This window comes from Aythya ferina (assembly GCF_964211825.1).
Source record: "Aythya ferina genome assembly, chromosome: 1".
NCBI classification, from domain to species: domain Eukaryota; kingdom Metazoa; phylum Chordata; class Aves; order Anseriformes; family Anatidae; genus Aythya; species Aythya ferina.
Window position 1 is genome coordinate 168,358,014 of NC_140296.1, and position 17,161 is coordinate 168,375,174.

A 17,161-nucleotide genomic window follows, 5' to 3' on the forward strand; every position below is an offset into this window, starting at 1 on the left:
ACATTGAAAAAATAAAAATTATATAGATCATCTCTTGTCCAGAGAACATCTATAGGAGTGCAAAGAAAGGTGATCTGTACATAAAAAAGCTGTGGCAATTACGGCAGAGTTTGTTTGGTTTGGGTTTTTGTTTGTTTGTGGGTTTTTGGCCTAAGCAAGAGAAAAGGACAAAACTAGCTACACAGAAGATTGCTGGAAGAAGCAATGTTTTCCATGTCAGTAAGCACTCCCAGTTCAGTGTAAGCAAAGGCTTCTGACAGCAAGAACCACCAGGCCATGGAAGAGTTGCCTGCAGCAGTTGTGGACCCAATGTTATTGGAAGCCTTTAAGAAGAGCTAAGACAAGCAAGCATCTGGCAGAAGCAAGATCTGCCTTCCAACAGGAGATGCTCTTGCTAGTCTATATTCACAAGCTTTTAAAAGTGCCTTCCAATGTTGTGAATCCGTGATTTTAACAAACTTGCTGTGTGTGTATACTCAGGTATATACACTCGTGGTGAAAAAAAAAATTGCAGGATGATTGATCTGGCTAAGAGAACTGGTTAGCTCTGAAACATTTCAGATCCTTCATGTGATTTACCACACACCTGCACAAATTGATCATACCAGCACTAATAGGGTAGTAGCACAAGGAAGAGAACAAACAATCTGGACAGCCACTTTTCCTAGCAGAAGCTGTATTGCTTTGCTGCTTGAGGACTTATTGAGTCCGTGAAATCACATACCTGTACTTTAAAGATCTTGGTCTCCTGCATCAGTTGCTTTAACATTAAAACCTGAAGGGCACTGAAGCTCTCCTACACCAATGCCCAAACTCTGGCGTGCACCCATGTAACTTAAGGGACAAGTGGACTAATTAAAATACCAAGGGTATTGTGGCAAAGTTTCTGGTGTTTCACCTTGTAGAGTTAATGACAGGCAACAGAATGACAATAAAAGTTGCTTCTGTGTGCTACAACCATTTCTGTGTTAAGTATAAGTGGGCATTTTAAAAGAGTCATCTTCACTAGGAAGGATTAATTTAGGATAGCATGAGGTCACACACCATCAAGTCTGGCTGTTGTCATATTGTACTGGGTGTGGCTGGGATGGAGTTAACTTTCCTCACGGTAGTGCTTTACATTCATGGCTACAGCACTGCTGGTAACACCAGCATTTTTGCTACTGCTGGGCAGTGCATGCACAGCATTGAGGTTTTGTCTCTTCTTAGCCCAGGGGTGCACACAAGGTTGGGAGCAGAAGCAGCCAGGACAGCTGACCCCAAGTGATCAAAGTAATTAATGAAATCCTCTTTGTACTTTGCTTGCAGGAGCAGCTTTTGCTTTCACTGTCATCCGTGGCTCTTCTCACTTTCTCCAACTATCTCCACATTTCATGAGAGGGGAGCGAGAGGCTGAGCAAGTGCCTGCCTCCTTGCTGGGGCCAACCACACCATACACAGAGGAAACAAGTGGCAGCAGTCTCCTGAAGTGCTCACCTTGGTTAATAACAAGATATGTACAGAAAAGGCCTAAGGGCTAGTGTTACCGTGTGGTGCATGTATCCTGTATAATCAAAATGTGCATTATAATCCAATTCCTTCAAAACGTAACTGTTTTAGAAGATTTAATTTATTTGAATTACAAGGACAGTTTGAAATATACATTTATGACTAATTTCTAAAATTTATTTGGGATGAGGCAAAAAGTGACATTCTACACTCAATATTGTTTTTGTTCAGAATGCATCAGAAAATTCAATTTGTGCCTAAGATAGTGATTTAACATGAAAACAGAGCAAACGTTCCCAAGAAAATGTTTATGGTTAAAATCCCCACTTAAATGAACAATGAATTTCAAGCTTAATTTATATGAGACCTGCACTGCAATAACATCACTTAATTGAACAGCAGAGTTATCAGGTCCCACTAAACATGAAGCACAATTCATTTTGGTTTTTAATACCATGAAAAAGCGTTTGAAAGTATCTTTAAATCAAACCTAATTGCAGACATATATGAAATCTGAATGCCCCGTTATGTAGCTGTGTCTTATCGATGCTCACGTAGTCACAACTATTGAGCCAGGTCCAGGTACATGAGCACATGTGCAGAACCCAGGGTTGGGACTTCCCACCACAGAACAGCTCAGAGAATTTCTCCCATACGAACAAGCACCAGCCTCTATCACGGTTCTTTCACACAGAGAGAGGTGGCACCAACCACTGTCTGGAAGTGTTCAGAAAACAGTCAACAGGTTGGAAAAAATATATATTTTAAGATATGTAGTCAGCTACAGACAAAATCTTGTTACCAGCCAGTTTTCTACAGCCTGTGGAACAAACAACTTCAATCTTAAATTGCATCTGTACAGGAATATCAGTTAAATGAGAGACTGAAAAATGCTCAACACTTTTCCTAAGCGAGCGATTATTCCTCCTCACAGCCCACTTAAATCACCCATTTTTAATGTCAATCAATTCTCAGAGGCACTTTTAAGATTCCAGTAACTTCAGCAGCACTTTCCTTTGTTGTCCAACGTGGAACAAGTTGAGAACGTACACGTTGCCTATGGAAATGGAAATGCAGTCCCTATAACCTGGCAAGGCTCCATTTGTAGCACACCAGGACATGCATGAGTTGTGTCAGTGGCACCAAAACGTCTGTCTATGGTCTAAATTCTGAATGCCAAACCATTTACAGTAAAATCTATTTTTCAAGTTTAGAAAAGAGTCCTGTAGCAGGAAATTAGTTTTTAAAAGTGAAGAAAGTGTCCCAAACTTATTTTGAACTGTTCTATTTAGAAATAAGAGCTGCAAGAATACTTTTGACTGCTTTCTACTAAGTTCCCACTATGGAATTTTGATTCAGAGCTCAATAACACATCTGTAAGTATCCTCACTGCTTACATTGACTGGGAGCCAACAAATTTTTCAGAGAGCAATACGTGAGAAAACCTAGAAAGAGTACCTGAGGCGGCAACATAAGCATTGTAAGTTTGTCTATTAGAAAAAAAAGCAAATGTGTTATAAAAAAAATATGTTAGCAACAAAGCTGGGCTTGTTGAACACCTTCATTTTAATTAAACTACAGATCAATGGGAACAAATTGCTAATACAGTCAACATCACAGTATTTCCATAGCTGGTTCTCAAAGCGATCAGGACCCGTTAGTATATGTAGCCTTAATATTGAGAGAAATTATCCAAAACTATTGCTAACACTGAACCTCCACTCTTTACATAGGTTTGAAGGCCACTTGCTATGATGCTTGCTGGGTGCAGATACAGTGATTATAGATGAACAGGACAGGCACACTTGTGCTAAATCCATTCAGTATAAATGGAGTATTAATGATGAGCAATTAAGTACAGCATCACCCTTCTATAAGATTTTTAGACCTGCCACTACCAAATCCATTCTATAAACATTGACATTAGTCCAAACTCCCAAGAACCTTTAGAAAATTCTTTTGTAGAGTAACCTTTTGCTCTCAAAGCCTCAAGAAATTACTTACTAGGCAAATAAAATTGCCCAAATAGGCTCAAAAGGCAAAAACATCTCTTAAGGAGAAGAGTACGTAAGTGTAAATTTTACCTTGGAACAGGTACTATTAGAATACTGAGACTGAAAAGCATGAAGTTTTAAATACACACCCCCAAAATATAACTACCTTCAAGTTCAAGCATTAAAAAACAGGTTTGCAGGAACCTGCTTACAATTATTGCCTTATATCCTAGCAACTGTAGCCAAAACTATAGTCGGAATTAATTCATATTTGTTAATTCTGAGCAATCTAAGTAATTCAAGTATTAAATACATAATCACACATCCAGAACTTCCAACCCATGGCATTTTTGTTAGCAATCACAATCCCAATTAAGGCCTTTCACAGTGCTGGCAGTCTCAGCTTAGACTATATCCATCCCCAACAATCAAGAACAGGTTGCTGGAGGATGAGGTTGCTCATAAATGCAACTCCTGCAGGCTGCCTTTCAGCAGGAAAAAAACTACAGATGACAAACACTGCAATGGGCATCTGACTGCTGGGAAGCAAAGTAAGCCTACCTACTCCAAGCCTTCTACAGCAGCTGCTCTCTGTAGTTCAGGAGCAGCCTTCTCATTCTTGACATCCAAGTGCTTCAGACAAAGGGAAAAGGTCGATAATTATACCCAAAAAGGAAAGGCAAACTTTTTTTCCCCTCACAGGGCTGGTAGTATTTGTTAGTCACAACTGAAATTTTTAAAATAATTACAGAATCCCCCTTAAATACACTTTTCCTAAGCACTTAAATATTCACCCAATTATTACTTCAAGATCTTAATGTTGCGTATAATTTTGTGATTGCGTATCCCGAATAACTAAGACCCATGCACAGTCAATTGACAGACTCATGCATTACATTTCCCAGTTTTAGATGTTTCCCTTCCCTAGTTTCATCTTAATTTTGGACAAAAATATTTAACAAGTACACTTCAAAGTGAACTAGGTGCTCCAAAAACACTGAAACTAACTTGCTTAGTATATTTGCACCACAGTGTTGATTATATAAATTTTAATGCCTTTTTGTATTCTACACCATGTTAAATGAGCTGCCAGGAAGCACAATGCTCCACGGTGAACAAAGGCATGATGCTTCACAGTAATTTCCTGAGCAGGAAATGAAAGGCTATAGATATGCTGAGCTGTGGTGAATCCTTGACTCTCAACGCGTAAGATTTTCTTATTAGCTGATGAGAGATACTGTGCTGACGATATTAAAAACAAAGCCTATACTGATTCAGCTCTTCAGTGCCTGTTCACAACTGGTGTGAGAAGTTTGATCAGGTCTCAAATTGTTGTAACAACTTGATTTATCTATTAAAGCCTTTTTGGATTGCTTGTATTTGGCTTTACATGGTACAAATACCATTTGTAATAGCAAACTGCTCCAGAAGAAAAGCTAACTCCTCCATATCCAGCATCAACAGCCCAGAGATGACAGGCATGCTCCACTCTGTAAGAAACAGATATCCCCCCTGCTCTTCATTGCACATAAAATATATATCAATGGACTAACGGTTGCTAGCTGTCCCCTCTATCTCATGATTAGATCAACAACGAGACAACTAGATTTTTTCTCTAAATATGATTTAATTAAAAACACTAAATCAGCTTTGATTTTTATTTTATATATGTACAGTAGTTACCAAATAACGAATACACTGAATCAGTTATGTTAAATTTCACATACCGTCAAAGGACATCATCGTGGCATGGAATAAACTCACACTGCCTTTTGCATATACAAAAAATGCATTAATGTTAATTGTGATTACTTTTTTAATAACCTGCTTATTGATTCTCCAAATAATCTTGGCATAAAAAGTGTAAGTAGTTAATTGATCCGTTAATATATTAGCAAAGATAAACATTAGTAAATTTGCAAGAAATTATTTGCAAAATGACCTCAGGTGTAAGACTGAATGTATTCACATGAAAGTTTCCTTCAGTTAGAAAATAGTTTTGAAAAAGAGCCCAAGTTTGAGCTGCTCATTAATTTGGTCAAATTGATTCATATGAATGAACAGTCAAGTTTATTCAGATATTGAAAATATGACTATCCTTCTAGTATTCACAAACATCTGTGTATATAGTGTATGTGTGTAAATATATATATATATATGCATATATAAAGTGAAGTTATGTTAATGTAAAAATATACTGTTCATCCACTCCCAGTTACACAAAAATCAGTATTTGGACATTAAACTGTATGTAAAAATGTCCATTTCAAATCTACATTCAACCAGCAACAAATACTTACAAGTATTTTTGTAAACATTTGAGATAAGGAAAACCCATTCATTTACAAAATGATCTTTAACACATCAGCATCTCTTCAGCTTGAATTTTTTTTTACAGCAGCTTCAGCTGGCTTATTGTGAATCTGCTCAAATCAAAGAACTCACACCATCTTAGATCAATGTGTGAAAGCTCAGCAAACATGTACTTTCCATATATGTACTTTTCTTTCTTAATCTCCATTCATTTCCAGTTCACCAGCAAAAAGAAAATGCACTTGGCTACAAAAATATTAAGGAATGTTATTGAAAACAAAAGGCTATTTTGGTAGAAGAAACTACAAAAATAGTTAAGTTGAGTCATGTCGTAAAGCTTTAATGCAAGAGCATTACAGTACAGATTTTCTTTCCAACCTTAAAGCTTAATCAACACCAAATTTAAATATCCATCTCTCAAGTGCTTGGAAAAAACGTGCTCAGTAAAGTCTTTCTTCAATTTAATCAACTGTAATTATGCAGGTGTCAAGGTCTGCGTCTCAGACATCTGTTGAGTGTTTTCTCTTGTTCCATTGGCAGCAGTTACAGGTGTTGAGATGCTCTGATACAACGACGTAGGACAGCTCAGCACTGTTGCACTTTCATCCTCTCCAGTATCTGAATCTGGTGTTACGGAACTGCTTTCTATGCCCAGGATCTCACTAACTGCTTGAGGCAATTCCTGTAAAAGAGAAGGAAAAAACAGCCCAACACTGTAATTAAATTTAAAAATGAGATTTAAAAATCCCCCCCCTCCCCAAATAAGTAATCATTCATCTGAATTTGGCTGTACTGCAAACATCTCTCCCAGCACTATTTCCATTAAAGAGATTGTTTTCTGCATCTGCTTTTTAAAGAGACAGTAAAAGGCTCTAATCATTTACTGATTATCATCTTCATCACTAAAATAAAACTCCACATAACTATTATAATTACACTTCATATTACTGAAATTATTTTTTTTTAAATCGAGTGAACCATTAGTTGCTGTCAAATACATTTGGTATGCATTCAGTGCAATGGATCTTTCCCCTCATCTTTTCTGAGCACACCAAACATCAAATTACTTGTACTCAGGTTAGTCAGAGTTAAGAAATTACTGGTCAAAAGGCACAATTCGTCTCCCCCCCCCACACCGTGAACAGTATTTCCCTGTAACATTAATCTTGCTTATAGACTTTTGGAATGTAGGTGCCATGTAGATACAGCACACCCTTTATCATATCCAAACCCTTAGTTGTTTCACAAGTCATACATATACAATTAGAGCCAACTACTAGTTTCACTGTCTAGAAATGCTCACAGATAGATTCAAAATACCGTTACCTTGCAATTCATCATCTGCATAGAAATTGCTTCTGCTTTGCAGAGTATGTATTCCACATCGATTTTCATGGACAGCTCATTGATATGCTGAAAATACATTCACAAATAACAGTAAGTGTAACAAGCTGTGTAAAATATGCTGTATTGTAAAATATAGTAATACTGTACTGCACTGCTAATAAGTATCATAGGTTTGCCCCTTAAGCTGTGAAGTGCTGAACATGCTCTATTTGCATTAACAAAATAGGTACTGAAAGATGCATTTAACTGCTGGCTTTCATCACTATCTGAGACCTTTAAGGAGAATCTATGGTACTTCCAAATGTGACAAACCACCCAGTCTTTCCAGTTAACCCCAGCTCATGTTTTCATGTTTTCAAACATATCAAATGAGACTACAGAAGACAAAGCAAATATTAAGAATAAACATACTAAGCAGCAGTCTAAGCAAGAGAACCATTTGTCGATGATCTTACTACAAACCACAGGCATCCAATAAACCTTTTTGGAAGTATGAAAAACAGATATTAAACATATATTCACATTTCTGAAGATAGTATGGACCTTTCCTACACCTATTCCCCCTAACCATGAAATACAGACATACTATACTCACTCCAGAAAAATAATTAATATTTAAAATAATGTATAAGAACTTAGTACCTTTAATATTTCATTAAAGCCATAGTGCTTGTCCATTATTTGCTGTTTTTCAGATTCTAAGATAGCACAACAGAGAAGAAGATGAAAATTCTGGCAAGGCAATTCTGTCCACATGACCTGTTAAAATATGAGAAAAACTTTTGAAATGTTTATGTCCTTCCTCTGAGAAGAAAGGTAAATGTTAGAAAATGTTTTAATGAAGCTTCAGTAAGCCCTAAAGCCTAGTTGTTTAAGAACAAACTATTTTTGATGGCATCTAAGTATTTCTAGAAATTTTAAAAACTTTTATTTTAGCCAATTAGTGACAACTGCAAGTTTGAATCACTAAATGCTTAGTTCTTCCTTTTCTACCCAGTCTTCCTGTGCCATCTTGAGAATAAGGCAGTTCACTTGCGGAAGGGAAAAAGATCAAAAGGCTGGCTGGAAATTACCAGGTAATACTGTATGTCGAGGGTATCCACTGTGAAGGAAGGACTGAGCTGCTCTCAATTTTAGAACATCTCAGCAGCTGGTCAGTATGCTATCTGGGTTGAATTTGGGAGAGACTACTAAAACACTGTACATAATCCCACCCAGACAGAGCAGCAAAACAGCTCAACTTGCAATTGTATTTCTGTGAAAGATGCTAAGTATGTAATGTTGTACATAGCACTGCAAATGACTCTGCAGTCGTGCTGTGCAGCCCAACTTATCCACACAAGGTAGAATGTCACCCCTCTAGTGCATGCACTGCCTAGCACACCCTGCTGCCCCATGCAGTGATGATATAACCACCTACATTTTCTACCCCAATCTGATGATTACAACTCTTGCTTAGAGAGAGTAAGGTTCTAGCTGCTGGTCAGCCTGATGGAGACTGATATGCCCCATCTCTAGGGTGAACACCTCATCGCCAGCCTTGTGAAGAACCTTCTCCATTCCTTGTTTTGATATAAGGCACTGAACTGGAAAATGATTTACTTTCAACAGTTTTATATAATGGTTCTCCTCCTTAAGTGGAAAAAATGAATGAAGCATCAACATTATATTTCATTATACCACAAACAACATTAGTTTTCTTTATAGAAGAAACCTTATGCATCTTGGTCCCGTTCTTTTCATAACCCTTCTGTTCCCCAGCACAATTCTATGTGATGTTATGTCCTGCAAAACACTCCTTTCCAGGCTGCTCCCATTCATCTGAATGTTTACATGGATAACTCCCAAGTAAGAGTAATAGTGTGCTCTTGTTAAATGCATCTTGGACAATAGAGCTGTACTCTTGTTAGACTTTCTTCTTAGAACAAAGAATTAAACAGTGCTCAAAGAAGTTTGTTTATCTTAATTATGCTATCTGAACACAAAATCGCTTCAGTAAAAAAAAAAAAATCTCATTAACCTGGAATTATCAGAATCTCTACATTTTGATATCCTTTATAGTATGTTACTTGGCATCAAGGTTAAAGAGGATAATGTCAGAAGACTTGGTTATGGATTTGGCAAGAACAAAAACTACCTGCTGCAGCTTCATTCCTCATAATCTATAAAGCAATATCAATATCAAGCCGAATATCAGAAAGATGAGTAACTAATAATCAGAGACACAAGTGCTCTTTCTTCTGTTTTTCACAAAAAAAAAGTAAGCTGACATTCTCCAGTAACTACTCTCACTTATGAGCCTCATCTGAGGGATCCTATCCAAATCTTATGAAAAAGCTGACTTGTCCCCATCAGATCTTAGAAAGATTTTTTTCATTAAACTCCCAAGTTGTTCTTTTGGCTAAAAAGACGTAACATATGCTAATGTCCTCTCCTTATTACATTGATGCAGGGTTTTTTTCCCTTCTATGAGCCTATTGCTTTGTAGAATGATCCATGCTTTTGTACTGAAGAAGGGTACGTTACAGAAATCCAAAAACTGATGGAGTTTGTGTGATGAAATACCTGCTTACCTCCCAGAGTCGAAGAATATCTTGAAAGCTAAATTCCCTTTTAAATCTGATGAGAAGCCATCGGAAGCAAAAATAAAGGTAGCCTGAGTCTTGAGATTCTAGGAATAAGAGAAAAATACCAGATTTGGTTAAGAGAAAGGCGGGGGGGGGAATATATATATATATATATATATATATATACACACACACATTTACAGGTACACACTCATACAGCCGATCTTTAGTATGGTGGTCCCTCTTCAAAATCAATGATACTTGGTGGACGATGGCATATTTTTTAATTCAGTAACAAGATAACTTTTTTCCAACACTCATGGAACAATTATCAAAATCTTATAGGTGTTTCCTAAATTAGAAGTCCAGTAAATGAGTCCTGTGTACATTTAATATTATTATTGGAAATATGTTTAAAGACTGGTTGGGATATCAGTGCACACAGAATGCAGTAAGTTGCTTTAGTTACCATGCATGAATAACACACCTACCTAAATAACTGCAAAATCCACTGTCTAGTAAACGAAGCAAAGTGCTCAGCTGAATTAGTTGTGTCTTCATACCCTGCATCTGTTCTTCAAAATTCTGATGCTGGATAAAATAAAATATTAGCAATGTCATTTATATCAGTCAAATAATGATGATTGAGATTTGCAGATATGGTTAATTATAACAAAGAAGTTTTATCATAGCAAGTGGATCTCACCCCTTTAAGTATTTCATGTGTGGAGCCCTTAAAAGATTGCACTTGTATTTAAAGAAATGTCTGCCTTTTACTGAAAGGTTTGAGTAAAGCAGCAAACTGTGTTTCTCCAACAATAGTATTTACTTTGGTATATAATAAAAGATATTTTAAATTAACCCACACTCTGTACTACTGCAGCATCACTGCACTCAAACAAAAAAAAACTTTTCTTTTATTGCTGCACTAGTTTTTATGTGCTGTACCACATACTGTTTCACCACAGGCACAATTCAGAAAAGCTTCTGTTTGTGGGAAGTCTCAATTCCATTTAACAAGTACCAAAAGGCAGTTCTGATAGAGAACCATTACCCTGTACAAAATCCTTCTGGAGGACTCCTGATTGATATGAATTTGTGCACTCTGGCTCTACGTTACCTTGGAATTTTTTTTGAGTACTAGCTAAATTTCTGTCAACAATCAAAACAGTTGGCTTCAAACTGAAGATAATATTTGTTTTATAAGTATTTTGTTTTATAAACTTTTTTTTTTTTTAATTAAGCCCAAAAGCTATCTGCAGCTTTACGTTTCCTTTTTTGTTTTATGTATGCCAAAAACAACAACTTATTTTTACCATTTGATCCATGTATGACACAAAGCACCAAAAGGCATCTACTTCATTCTCCATAACATACAAGACAGGTGAAAGCAAGTCACTCATTCCCTGGACATAACCTCAATGGAGACAAAAAAGACAGGAATTTAGTTAAATTCAACAGTTAAACAGCATTTTTTAAAGAATAACCAAGCAAAACAAGTTTTGCATTCCAAGTTTGTATGGACACTGTAATTGTACTTAACAGCATGCTTAAGAACAGTAGAAGAAAAGGATTTTTTGAGCTAGTTGTTTCCCCTTCTTTCTCACTCTCTCAGCTACCTTACAACTGCTGCTATAGTCAACTATGCCCCACTGCTGCTGGGGACTTCTTTAAGCAAGGGAGAAAATAATTGATGTGCATGTCTATCATCAGTGGTTGGTTTAGCACATTACATTTCTCACTTAGACTCAAGCTTGGCTGTTTGCACTTCTTAACAATGCAATTATAACTGAGTAACCAAAGAGAACTGGAGTCGAATGTGAAAATAGGAGTAGGTTTGAGAAGGAAAAACAGAGAAAGGAACAGAAAACAGGTAAATAATTCAAAAAGGTCAAAAGAAAAGTTCTGCTCCCTGAATTTAATACTACAGCCAATTAAAATAAATCCAGAGAAAATGCTGTTCCGGACAGCTTAAGTCTCTTAAAGATCAAAAACAGTTTCATTAATATTTGACTTGAGGAATTCATTCAGAAAAATGTTGTATCAACAGGTATCAACACCATTTTATCAACAATTGAGTACCTTAGAAACCCAGGATAGCGAGTGGTGTCAAAGGTACTGCATTTCCATTATTCTTGTTTGTTTATAAAACATAAGACTTCTCCCCTGCATAAATTTAAGCCATCTAAATAATTTTTTCCATCACTGTGTAGGTGGTGAACAAGCCTTTATTTCACTAAGATATATGTCACTGCATGCTAATGCAGACAGAAATGTGGAAAGACGGGTAAGAGCTGCACTTTTAGACGGAGTCTTTTCTAATTTTCCCTTTTTCAAGCCAAAAGATCAAGCGTCTTCACAGACTTGACAGAAGGGACAAAATCCGGCAAGTACTACTACTCTGCAGCAAGTTTATTAGTAATTAAAGATTTGTTCCTACTTTGTGCATTCAAAATCTGTCAAAGCAGACTTTTGCAGACTCCCAACACTTTTCTGAAACAGAATACCTGCAAGTATAGAACAGCCCAATGTCATGCCAGGGGTGAAGGCGGGGGAACCAGCTAGAAATCTCTTTTCCCTCCCAAGACAAGTAAAAGAAGTCAAGACAGACATCTCAGCTATACTGTAATTAAAGGAAGACGTTATGAACTTTTCCTTCCGCAACAGATGCATACTCTGTATCATAGTTTCTGACAGACTGCTAAGTGTACTCCTCGAGAATCAGCTTTTGAAGTATTCATAACAACACTCGTGTTTACAAATAGCTGGTTAAGCATGCTGAGCTTTAAATACAGCAGTGGCAGCTGGTTTATAATTGTAATTGGTGTATCAGTCTTAAAAATGTGTATAACGCTCATGCTCCAAATACCCAAACCCAGATAAAACTCTGAAGAGCAAAGTTGCTTCAAGTCTATGAAAACAACAGTAAAGCTACTGTGAAGGCAAACTGCCACATAAGTCCTAACCCCATCTCAACTGAATTCAGATGCCTGTGATACTAAATAGAAGAGAGGAAGAAGCAGCAGACAGGAACCAAAGTTATTTACATTATTAAAATATAAACATTGACATTTGAAGAAAGTATTGTAATTAAAACAAGTTGAATTCTATTAACTGTCCTTAACACAAGTAAAACTAAATCAGAATCTAAAAAGATTAAGTTCAGAGGAATGTAACTTACCTAAGTCAAAGTCATACATGCAATAGGTCATCAAAATATCATGAAGTAAAATCAGTCCTGGATTATCTTCACCTTCATAGAATTTGTTTGTTCTATCTGTCCTGTTTACATCTTTCTCTAAAAACAGTTCAGAGTTAAAAACATTTTAAAAACATGTTCTACAAAGCCAGGATCTAATGAATTCAGGATAGTTTAAGTGATTTTTTTTGTCAAACACTGTTTCAAAGGTTTGAATACTGTAAGACAACAACTACATCACGGAATGTCATTTTGAAATAAAGTAAAAAAATCCTTCCTGTCTTGAATGAAAAGGTTCACTTGTAAATGGATTTGAAACCCTTTTAAAAAAAACGTTTAATTTTTAATGGCATAATTACTGATTATAATTCAGAGGACATGTTCTTTAACTACCAGGATTAAGAACAACTTTATTTAAGTTATCGATACAATGTTAATTGTATCTGTAATAGTAAGATGTAAAGCTCTGAATTACACCAGTTAAAGACGTTTCAATGTTGAGCATATAACAATTTATGACACCTTTGAGAATAGCAGCATGTTAGTTTTTAGTGGTTTTTCATACATGTTACTCAAGATTATAGTTATTTCAAGTTGAACTATAAATGTTTGAGAATTCAGTTACATGTTTCTGAAACTAAATTTACCTATAAGACTCCGGTAGTCTCTTAATCTTGAATTTCGTTTTTCCTGTTCCTCACTGACAGATTTCCACTGCAGTTTCATCCTGAAATATTCATCCCTGAAGAAGAAAGATTATTTTGAAACCAAAACATGCTCAGTCATTACTTTTTTTTTTTTTTTTAATTTAAGCATTCATTCTACTTGTTATTTGGACTAAACAGGCTAAGAGCAATTTGTTTATGTAACATTTTTCTTTGCACAGAACAATCTTTTTAAGGTCTCAAACACTTCACTGTATTGAACAAACTTTAATAGCTGTCTCTAAAGATGTGTCTTAAGAAAAGAAACTTTTCATGTATTTTCTAACCTAATAAAACCGTACTCACGTTTTCCTCTTTTGTAAATTTGCTCTCTCTTCTTTAGTGCTATTCCAAGGAAAATACCCCAGAAGAAATTTCCATGCCTCTTTTCTTAAAGTATGGCAGAGTCCCTAGGGAAAAATAGATAAGGAACATTAACAAAAAGACCATTTCAATTTGGGGAGGAAATGTTTCTACATAAATACAATGCTTCTTGAAGCAACAACATTAAAAAAAACTGTTTTCTCTTTCTACATTATAGCCAAATCTTATCTGCTAAGTACATAACACATTTGCAGGAAAAAGAGGGAGAAAATATGATTAAGCAGCAATACAAATTAGACTATGAAAAAAAATGGAATGAAAACCAGTTTAACATGTCCTACAAACCACAGAAGCGTTGGATTCATCTTTAGAACATAAAACAAACTTTACAAAAGGTATTTCTTTATATATTTTTGCTTCACTGCTTGGTATAAAAACCTTAAGGGCATCACAGATACTAAGAAATTAAAAAAAAAAAGTACCTTTAAAATTTATATATTTAAACATGATGCTGTGTAACTGTCAAACATTTGGTCTCTCCACAAATTGATCTTGAGTACTAGCCTCCTACTTCATTTTACTTTTTTAAAACAAATAGTTATGTCTATCAAGACATGGCCAACATACAGATGAACCTTCCATGCAATTCAAAATACCACTGTCTACTCAAGGACACTACTTGCCAGAGATCTAAATAAAACTCATTTTTATATGATAAAAATGCAGTAGCTGAATCCTATCCCACTTAACAAAAGAGATTCTTCCAACTCCTGCAGTATAGTCATAAGAATAAAGCACTTCTGCTACAACACTCTGGAATTTACCAATCCAAGGCTAGTCCGCATGCTGGGGACACAATGCTTCATGCCTCACTGTATTTTTTCACTTACCATTAAGTTGAGGCAAGGAAGGTAAGTGCTGCAAATAGCATCAGCCACTGAAATTTGGTGCTCTAGCCAAGCAGTAACTGGAACTTTTTCAGTAATATGCAAACAATTTAAGAGAATCATGCTCTTATAAGAGAATCTGCATTTAACATATTGGAAGTTACATTGGTTTCAGAGTCATGAATAACACTGGGCACTCACTCGTCTGGCAATGGACAACAGAGAGGACAGAGAAACTTCAGCTGTTGGGAAAAAAGTTTTGTAGAAATCATCATGCAGGGTCCTTAACTAGATGCCTCAGGGCAAAAATATATAAAAGAACAGTCAAACAAGCTGTAAAGGGTCTTAGTTTTGGTTTGCCCTCTTCACAGTTCATTCCTTAATATGTATTTTTAAGAAAAAAGACTGTAATTTTAATTTTATTATTCTCTATCCCTGCTTAAACTCCCAGAACAGGAGACTGCACGCTTATAAACATGCACCAACAGGTGCACAAAGAATGCATGATTAAGGCAGCTGGATTCCCATTAAAAAACCACTTGCTTAAAAAAAAAAAAAAAGTATGTTGGGTAGAATAGCTACAGTATAGTTACAAGTTTTAAAAATTGTGCTGCCAAGACTGAATTCACATTCACGTTGCAGTTCAATAATAAATTTCGGCAAACGATGAGTACTGAGGGCAAAATCCAGGTAAACTGCTCAGCAAAGAAAGAAGCTTTTGTTGGAAAAAGAAGAGAAAACGCCCTTAAGAATAAAATAGATACCCTAACATTGCAGTGTTTTTCTGAAAGACACTTTGATTTCTCCCCTCAATCACTCAGGCCTCTGTCTTTCCAGCTCACTCCCTTTAGCCATCCACCGTAAGATCTCTCTACCTGTACAGCACACTGTCTGGCTGCAAGACTCAGGAGGTATTCAATTAGCATTAAATCATTTTTATAAAGTCTCTCCAGCAATACTGACTGGCTTGTGCCTGAAGTCCTGCATATAAAGCATTACATGTATAAAGAAAACAGTATAACCACAGTTTGGGATGGAGAGAAAAGGGACCAGAAGCCAGCCACAGGTCTTGCTAACTTTAGAAAAACAAGTTACCCCTTTGAATATTGATTGCTTTATGTAGTCAACATTTAAAATTCTTCCTTCGGAATCCATATTCTTTGCCCATTCTTCAGTTGACACAGGCTCTCTTCTACTAACTTCAGGTTGTTTTCCTAGATCAATCTGAAACAAACACAAAGGTGTTCTATGAATCCCAATGAAATGCTTCAGTATTTTTGAACAGTCACACAAAGCTTGCCAGTTCCTTATGTTCAGTTCGACTGTATTTTCCCATGTGCATATTCAAATTCACCTTAGATCCTTACAGTTAGTAACTCTACATTAGCAAATAGCGTGGACCAATGCAGGCAGAAAGAACAAGACACTTTGTGCTAAGAACCTGGCTATCTATGCTACTACTGCATATTTCAGAGGAGGTTGTGTGTTTTAAATAGCCTTCCACCAACACCAGACATCTCTGAACTGACTTCAGCCTAGTCCCACAGACTGAATGCCTCTAAGCAACCTGAAATGCATTAAGTATGTGCAGCACAGCAAACAGGGACAATAGGGAGCTTCACTTCAAAAGCACGTTCTTTTAAGAGAGAACAAACTCAGGTTCATGAATGTTATGCCCACACAGTCCAAACAGTGTGGCTCTAAGATCAAATACATTACACTATCCCTTAAAAACAAGGGAAATTATTTTCAGAACTCCTAATGCCTGAAGTTCCATAGTTCAGCTGTTAGTCTTACTCCAACTTGCATGTTTAAACACTAAAGAATTTAGCAGACAGCTGATCCTTATTTTCTAGAATCATTTAGTAACCACCAAACCAATTTATTTTTCACATTTTCAAAGTTTTTGACTGAGAAGTCAAGGGCGTTAGCCAGATTAACACAGGTCAGTATTGTTTTTAATATGTAGTTCATACGTAGTTCATACTGTTACTGACAAGCTATTAACACTATTTTGAACTCAAGGAGAAACTGACAAAACAGTGAAACACTAAGAAACATGAGCTGCTTGAATGGTAATCACAAGCATTTAAAATACATCTTTTCCACTGATCAGTGGAAGAAAACAACAGGAGCCCACAAAAAGTGATTCATGACACAATTACAAGTTCATTCTAGTTTTGGTTCAAGCGATACATCAATCTGTACATTTATACACCACAGACATTAGTTATCCAATTAAATATTTCATTTTAATCTTTTTAAACCATCTTAATTCTCTTAAAACAAATTGAAAAGTTAAAGTGATCAGCCATGGAAGTTAGGTATTAGCTTGCAC

General features: G+C 36.2%; 1 protein-coding gene across 1 annotated transcript in view; it reads right to left on the reverse strand.

The window, feature by feature from the left end:
* Positions 1-6,114: 6,114 nt before the first annotated feature.
* The window catches only part of TBC1D15 (TBC1 domain family member 15), a 30,658-nt gene continuing 19,611 nt past the window's right edge, over positions 6,115-17,161 (reverse strand). The window contains exons 8-17 of the mRNA XM_084500445.1: positions 15,919-16,047; positions 13,919-14,022; positions 13,556-13,650; positions 12,891-13,007; positions 11,026-11,126; positions 10,201-10,300; positions 9,716-9,813; positions 7,785-7,901; positions 7,122-7,208; positions 6,115-6,477 (exon numbers count right to left, since the gene is read on the reverse strand). Coding sequence (XP_084356571.1) covers positions 6,271-6,477; positions 7,122-7,208; positions 7,785-7,901; positions 9,716-9,813; positions 10,201-10,300; positions 11,026-11,126; positions 12,891-13,007; positions 13,556-13,650; positions 13,919-14,022; positions 15,919-16,047 — 1,155 coding nt within the window. The 3' untranslated portion in view covers positions 6,115-6,270. The remainder of the gene's footprint in view (positions 6,478-7,121; positions 7,209-7,784; positions 7,902-9,715; positions 9,814-10,200; positions 10,301-11,025; positions 11,127-12,890; positions 13,008-13,555; positions 13,651-13,918; positions 14,023-15,918; positions 16,048-17,161) is intronic.